Genomic DNA, 8,484 nt, shown 5'->3' with positions numbered 1-8,484 from the left:
CGACCACGCGCGCCGCGCCGTAGGATGACGTATCGTATCTCTTCGATTCGACGAGATTTGAAGTTGGTCGAGAAAGAAGGAACAATCACGACGCAGCGGGAATCAGCTGATTTAATGTCGCGTGCGAATTTCAATCGGCAGAATCAACAATTGCGTGTCGAGCGATACTATCTAATTTACATTCAATTTTTCCCGTAAAAACGGCGCGCCAAGATGCGCGCGCATACCATATGTGTTACATTAACTGTCAGAATCGTATTTACATGTATAAGAAACATCTTGATGAGCAATGCATCGAAAAGCTCAGGTTAGAACCTCTCATTTTACAATTCTTTTAATATTAATAAATTCATGTTTATTCAAAATGTTTCAGTTTACTTGTCGTTGAAGAAAGATTCGTGAATAACAAACATAGTGAATCTGATTCATGTTACATTGCAATTGAGAATTACTTGCGCGACAAGCTTGAATCCAGCACTGGTTTCGCGAAAACTCTTTACGAGTTTCGTTACTTCAACAACAGAGGACGTTCATGGATTTAATTTTAACTCTTCTATTTTAATATATCAGCAACAGTACATATCATCGCCGCAATTATCGACACTTGGAAAATGTAGTTTGAAAAAAATGCATCTATATTTAAAAGCATTCGATACGCGCGCGTGAGAAAGCTTTTTTCTGTATTTTTTAAATAAGACAATTGCTTCCATCTTACATCTAAATTATAAAATATTTAATTAATATCGCATCTTTGAAAAAGAATTTCAATCTCAATAATTTTAATATATCGTCAGAGAAAGGTATCTTTGTTTACCCCTTGTCTCTTTACTCTAATCTTTACTAGTATTGCAGCACCTTTACAATATATTTAAACATATATATATGTATATATATATATATATATATATATATATATATATAATGTTATCAGATTAAATCTTAATCTGTAATACTTTGTTAAGCTATTTAAATTTTATGCTGTTGTAGCTTTAATTTTTCCCGACTGCTGTCAACTGCAGGTTGGCAAAAGACGAAAACAGTACGTTTTTATGCATATTGGATTTTTTACCAAAATACTAAAGAAACCTGTTATCGAAATTTCGGCGATTTTAAAAAATTTATTTGATATAATATCGCTATTTTTATCACATATTATATGACGAAATTATTTACAGATGCGTGTATGTGCGTATATGTATGCAGATCGAAAATAAAAAATAGGAATCAACAAAAACAACAAAAGGAAAGTTTGGCCTGCCTAATGAGAGGATCGAGTTTTTGATGCATGATTATTAATATAATTGGCGATCATTTATCCTTGAAATCAGATTCCTTGACATTTTTGTCTCCCTATGACGACCGTGAGCAGAAGGATGCACGTGAAGCATCATCCTCTTTGGCGATCGCCTCGCCTCCCAGAAGCTATCCCGGACGTTTGAAAAGCACGCCTGCACGCGCATCAGTGATACGTGATTCGGATGTGAAGTGCCGTTTAACAGGTGCCATAAGACAGCCTAACACATCTCGGTATATATAAACTACTAGCGAACAGGCGGCAAGGTTTAGTCGGCCGATCCTTTCAATCGTGAATGTAATAGTACTTTCGTTGCGCTTTCGAAAAGTAACGATTGCGAGGGATTAATGACATCTTTATGGCGTTATTTGCTTCAGGTAAAATGCATCGTCCACTATTACGATTTCGTATTATTAACTTCCTTTTCGTCGCGTTAACAGTTATATCGTATCGCGGGATCTCTCGCGTGAGCAGCACGTGAGCTCGAATCAAAGCTCGATTCCACGCACGCTTTGTTTTGCATGCACATACTGCGTAGAATCGAATCTTTTTTTCCAAAATTAATCAAGGACGATCTGTGTAATATTTTTCACATACGAGATATGATTATAGGAAATCTTGTTGATTTTTTGAATAATTTTTTTCATAAGAAAAATAGAAATTTACGAAGAGTTTTAATATTGAAATAAAATAATAGAGACGAATACCGCTAGATAAAAGTAAATTTAACTGTATGGTGGATGTGCGGTAATGTATTGCATAACTCGAAGAAACATTGTGAGATAAATGTGCTGGTATCTCGGGTAAGAAAAAAATGTAAATTAGTCAGCGAAAGGCTATAAGAGCGTATTAATTTTAATGTTGGTTCATCTAAAAAAAATTAATACTTCACAAGAATTATGAAAAAGAGACTACATTAGAAAGAAATTTAAATATTAGATTATACGAAAAGTATATGCATGCGACATGTGAAGCAAAGCATTTTTCGATGGAGAAGGGAGGTTGCATCTTCTCGCAGTATAAATACGCGTACAAATACGCAGACACCATAAAAGAATGCGCGAGTTAGTCGATGTGATATCGAGAACTTTTGGATATTGCATAATTTGTGTGTTTCCGGAGCATTACATCTTTCTTCAACTCGTAAGTCGTTATTTTTTTCCGTATTGCGATAAATACAACTTGTTTTTGCATAAGTCTTAATATTTTTTTATTTTATTTCTGACAATCGTGAATCATTGCTTAATATATTAGCTTAAATATATTTATTGCAATATTAAACAAAATTCAAATATTATATCAATATTTATTTTTCCAACAATGTATGCGAAGATATGTTGATCGAAAAAAAAGTTTTTCAAAAAAATTTTATTTTTCTCGTAGCTTAAAATAATTGGCGTAATGAGTAATTCAACAGAGAAGCTTGATAAAGTTAACACACATTGGATGAGCTTCTCAATTAACATTTTCGGTTGTACCCTTGTTATGAAACTTATTGTCATGCGATCGGTATATGCGATTGCTCGCGGCACACTTTACTTCGCATGCTTCGATACGTCAATTAACAGATGTCCTATTCTGAATCACTAATGCGAGGAAGTAAATGTCCCTCGTGGAATTTGGCGGGCGAATCAATGCTATTCGCGACGATGCGATATCGTCGATGATCGGATGCATATTGCATCCTATATAGGATATGTGATGTGTTTATTTGAGGCTACGAATGTTTTACGATTGAATGCGTACGTTTTGCAATTCAAATCTTTGGAGAAATAATATCTAAATAAATCTCTAAAAACTTGTCTAAATAAATAATTAATATTTATCTAATCATTTTATATTCAAAAATAGCATATCGTGCGTATTTTAAATTGTATTTTATGTTGTAATTTATATTATTTAAAAAACAACAAATTAGTGCACCGATTAGTAGTCAATTAAATCTGATATAAAAAATCTAAATAATCAAAAAATTTTGTCTCATCAACTTGTTTCTTGTAACAAGTTTTTCGATAGCAACAGTAAGCAAAATAACGCTGAGACATCAATTCAATAAAATTCTTGCATTGTACATGTTGAAAGTGACTGACTAAAAACAAGAAGGAGTTATGAAAATTATAAACAACAAAGATAAATCAAACACACTTACGAAATAATCTCCATTTGCAACTTCCTTTTAGCACCTTCGATTTAAGTGACAAACAGCGAAATTTCATTGCAATGTTTTTGTGTGATTTCTGAGGATACGAGGATTCTACGAAAGCGTAAATTGAATAATTAATAGCATTTATTGTCAAGTAAAAAGGAAATGTTTGCCTCTCTTTTATTCTTCTATCACGTTGTGTGTTTGACATTATATTTTTCTTTTATATAATCAGTTGATACACCAGGCGAGATGTGGACCTGCCTTGCTTTTCTAATTATTATCTACGTAATATACGCATTGAAGGATTACATCAGGATCCTCAGATTTATTTTCACCCTTGATGGACCGAAGACGGTACCTATTCTTGGCAATGCAAATGCCATTCTTGAAGGAAACTGTGAGTGATTCAATTTTATTGATTGAAATTATTAATGTTATTGATTAATTAATTAAAAACGCTATTTTATCCAGTTATGTGAATAGCTTTTCATATTGATTATGTTTGAAGAAAGATCGCAATGGCAAGTGATTAAAGATGCTTCTACTCTAGCTTGTCAAACATTTATTATAACAAAAAGATAAACTTGTTATATTAATATGTGAAAAAAATTGTCAAATTTTATAACAATACGATTCAATACGATTTCAATTGTTCAAACGTGACGCTATTTCTTATAAATCATAAATTTTTTTTAGTGATTCAGAGAATGACAAACGAGGCACAGAGTTACGGACGCGTTTTCCGGATATGGTTAACGCTCTTGCCATACGTCGTGCTCGTGGAGCCGGAGGACATCCAAGTCGTGCTGAGCAGCACGAAACACACGCAAAAGATATTCTTTTATAAATTGCTCAACAACTTTTTGGGTAAGGGTTTGATCACGCGGGAGATTGACAAGTGGAGGATACACCGGAAAATCTTGCAGCCAGCCTTTCATCTTCACGTTCTCGCAAGATTCGCAGGAACATTTAGCAAATGCGCCGATCATTTAGTCGATAAACTGCTCGAGAAAGACGGAAAAGAGGTGAACATTACCGTGTTTGTCAACAATTCGGTCTACGATATATTGACCGGTATGTATATAGTAGTAATAAATTGCTTGAGTAAGCATTTGTAATGATTGATGAATCGAACAGTTTACGATTCATAAAAGTATTCCATTTTCATAATAAATATCTTTATCATTATATGTTCATAAGATTTAAAAAAATAATCCTTTCTGCAATATTATGAAATATCTTACGTAAGATATCGAAAAGGAAATTGCTCGTTCTTTAAAATCACCGTTTTCTCTTCAATTTATTTGCAAAATGACAAAATGATATATGACAGAAATGCTAATTGGCCTACTTAAGAGATATCTAAAAACATTAATTTTTTATCTTCTTTACACATTCGAAAGAAGGAAGTATATTTGACTTGCAAAACCGAGTTAGAAGAACTTTGCCGATTCTTAAGTGCGTCTTCTGCTTCGTGAAATGCGAACGTAGAATAAATAACAAAAAAAAGGTTAATAGCATTTGTGCGCATGATAAATTGGTACGCATGCCAAATACAATAACGTAAACGAGCGTATCGCGCAATAAAGACGTAGAATGCACGATGATGATATATCATGGTGATTGTGTTTGATCGTAGAAATCGATACGAATTATGAATGGTCTGTATGCTAAAATATCTCGCCTTACAAACGTTGTTCTCGCATGGAGTAGCGAATGCGTATTAATTAGCATGAGAACGAGATAAAGCTCAGAAATGTTTAAATGGTGCATAACTGGGCGAATATTGAGAGTCAATAAAGCCATACCCGATGCATAACCGGGTATGGCTTTATTGACTCTTAATATTCGCATATCGCTAAAATAAATGTCTTTAAAGTGATACTACGCATTTGAAATTTCCATTATCATGTATTTCGATATTCCGTATAGTTGAGGATATTTTTTATTTCGATGCTAAATATTGACTTATTTGAATAATGATTATTTTCACAGAGACGGTTTTGGGGATGAAGGTGAGCCGAAGAAGCAGCAACGCCGAGGATGACACCCCATTTAGAAAGTAAAGCGCGGAGCGTAGAATTGACTTAATTATAGCAAATTACTTAATTATTAGTAAATTTCAAAATGCAAAAGAATATGTGCTTTGATATTTACGAGATAGCATTTATCTTAATTAATCTTAATTAAAATTAAAAATTTTTAAAACCCTTTTTTTAGTGCGGGGCATTTCATGAATTTTCATATACAGAGTGGGCCCAAATGTTCCAGCCAGACTTTGAGATTTTATAGTGCTTGTAGTATGTTCTATAGATTTTGAGATGAACAGTTTCAAATGTACAACAAAGTGTTTTTTCAGCTATCGACGCAGTAGAATAGAGCTTTTTAAAAATACTCTTCATTTATGCTGTTATGGCCATGAAATTTTTAATGTTTATCTTGCTTGTTGATTATTCCAATAACTAAACTTAAAATTAAAAACCAATAACTAAAAATAATTTAAAAACCGGAACTTTGGGGCTCACTCTACATACACATGTTACTTTTTTATGCTAAATTTCTGTCAAGGTCTCCGCTTTTTATCAATTTGCACATACTGAATATTATGATGAATAAATGGTGATAATCATCAATATTAACGTATTTTTAATCAGGGGTCAAGTTATGGTGCCGTACCGATTCGCGCGTCCATGGTTGTTAATTGATTGGATCTACCGATTGACGGCAGCTGGGAAATCGGAGGAACAGCAACAGAAGGATCTGTTTGATTTTTGCTTCAGAAAGATGAAAGAGAAGCGCGAGCTTTTACGCCAGAACAGTTCGTTCATCGATGACGAAACAATGAGCGCGGAAAACAGAAAGATATCTCTACTCGAGTATATGGTCGAGATCAACGAGAGGAATCCTTGTTTCACTGATCAGGACATCATTGAGGAATGTTGCACTTTTATGTTAGCTGGCCAAGACTCGGTCGGCACCGCCACCGCGATAACGCTTTTCCTATTGGCAAACAATCCTACATGGCAGGAAAACTGTATCGCGGAGTTGGATGAGATCTTCGGCGATGACGAGAGATCGCCTACTATGCAGGATCTTAGAGAGATGAAGTGTTTAGACATGTGCATCAAAGAATCTTTGCGATTATACCCTAGCGTCCCGGTTTTTGCCAGGACACTTGGACAAGATGTAAGAATAGGTGAGATTTTTCAAGAGAAGATTTCACATCTCAATTATGTTACTCCGTTATTATATCGCAGATGTATATATATTTATACAGTAGTAGAGTTTTCCGAGAGTTTAAATATATCATATGATTATTTAGTTCTTTTATTTAAAATATATAAAATTCAAAATATAATTTTTAATGCACAATACTGTATATTAAAAATTATATATGCGAGTGATGATCAATTGACTAAATCGCTTTTAAATAATAAAATAATTGTAAAAGAGTAATGTTTTTTTTTATTTATATAGGAAAACATGTGATACCAGCCGGTTGCGGCATATTTATGGCACCATACTGTACACACCGTTTGTCTCATCATTTTCCCAATCCTCACGATTTTAAGCCAGAACGTTTTAGTCCCGAGAACTCTCAAGGAAGACATCCCTATGCCTACATACCTTTCAGTGCCGGTCCTCGTAATTGCATTGGTAAGAAGCACATATGTAAATATATTATAGGCTGTATAAAAAAATAATTCGTTAAATGAAGATACTAATAGAGATACATTTATTTTTGCTAAAAAATTTGATATCTTCAACATTTATATTATAAAATAAACAAATTTTTTCTGGAAAAAAAAGAGAAATACTGCGTATATAACGGTTCTCAAAAAGATTATGTACTTTCTTCTTATTTTATTAGGATATAAATTTGCCATGCTCGAGATAAAATCGATAATCAGCGCGGTTTTGAGGAAGTGTCGATTAGAACCAATATTCGGCAAGGAAAAAGTGATAGCTAAGTTTCGGATGACAGTCAGAGCGACCGGTGGACTTTGGGTCAAAGTGATATCGCGGAAATCGTAGCGATTGATAAGATTGACACGTCGTCGATCTTGCAACTTAGAAATAGCCATTGCAATATTTTGAAAATTTATGACAATTTAATTGAAAGATAAACAGAAAGATGCAATTTAATCCGATACGTTGGATGAAAAAAATAATAAAATTGATAATATATACATAATGCTTATTAAAAATACTTCAATAATGCTATTTGAATTATACTTAAGAAATCGTGATTTTTTTTATGTACTAATTGAACAAAATGATTATATATGATAAAATTAAAGAAACTATGCAAATTCTTTTGGTAAATTATAAAAATATGCCATTGTCATTTTTAGACATAAAATTATGTAAGGAGCTTGTAAATTTTGTTAGTGTACCAAGGATTTAAGAAAAAACAAACTCCTACAAGTGCCATGAACGTGTTGTATCATAATAATTAGTAAAATCGATTTTTTAGTTTGGGTATTACTGTTATAAATTAGACAGTCATTAAGATGATTAAATTTATGAACGACTGAAACCAGAAGTATAAATCCAATAAACAATAATAAAATAAATGTTAAATTAATTTTTGCTTTTAAAAGTGATTTTTAATTTTTTAAATAAATATAGACGTAAAAAGTGCGAATATGTGAAATGCGTGAATATAAAAACAACTTTAATATAGTGCTGTGTATGAAACTTTTTGTTGTAGTTTTTTTTTAATGAATGTAAGTGTGGCATTTTTATCAAACCTTTTTCCTTACATTTTCTTATATGCATGGTGATGAATGGAATATAAAGTCCTGAATTTTAAGAAAGGAACTCTTAAATTTATCAGATTACTAATAAGATTATTGATAAGATTTAGATTACATATTAATTGGGTTTTGATTAAATCCTTTAAACATTACAATTACAAAAATCTCAATTTTATTTGTTATATTTTATATTCTTTTTTATCTGCATTATAAATACTCACAATTTTTTTGAATATTTTTGAGTATTTATAAATAGACAAGTTAAAGTTATTTTTATTATAAAT

The 8,484-nt window shown here is 32.4% G+C and overlaps 1 protein-coding gene across 4 annotated transcripts; it reads left to right on the top strand.

The window, feature by feature from the left end:
• The first annotated feature begins 1,559 nt into the window (after positions 1–1,559).
• Positions 1,560–7,731, top strand: LOC126857342 (probable cytochrome P450 4aa1). Of its 4 annotated transcripts, none has more exons than XM_050606672.1 (7): positions 1,560–1,671; positions 3,673–3,837; positions 4,137–4,514; positions 5,436–5,502; positions 6,095–6,636; positions 6,918–7,097; positions 7,312–7,731. In XM_050606672.1, exons 1-7 carry the CDS (start codon positions 1,653–1,655, stop codon positions 7,473–7,475), a joined length of 1,515 nt encoding a protein of 504 aa, XP_050462629.1. In that variant the 5' UTR covers positions 1,560–1,652; the 3' UTR covers positions 7,476–7,731. The 4 variants fall into 4 exon arrangements, with proteins under 4 accessions (XP_050462629.1, XP_050462633.1, XP_050462630.1 ...); XM_050606676.1 differs by lacking the exon at positions 1,560–1,671 and adding an exon at positions 2,324–2,437; XM_050606673.1 differs by lacking the exon at positions 1,560–1,671 and adding an exon at positions 3,447–3,591.
• Positions 7,732–8,484: the final 753 nt, after the last annotated feature.

The sequence above is a fragment of the Cataglyphis hispanica genome, chromosome 21 (genome assembly GCF_021464435.1).
Source record: "Cataglyphis hispanica isolate Lineage 1 chromosome 21, ULB_Chis1_1.0, whole genome shotgun sequence".
Taxonomy (NCBI): Eukaryota; Metazoa; Arthropoda; class Insecta; order Hymenoptera; family Formicidae; genus Cataglyphis; species Cataglyphis hispanica.
Note: the sequence above shows the minus strand (reverse complement) of the source record. Positions and strands in the feature narration are given on the sequence as shown.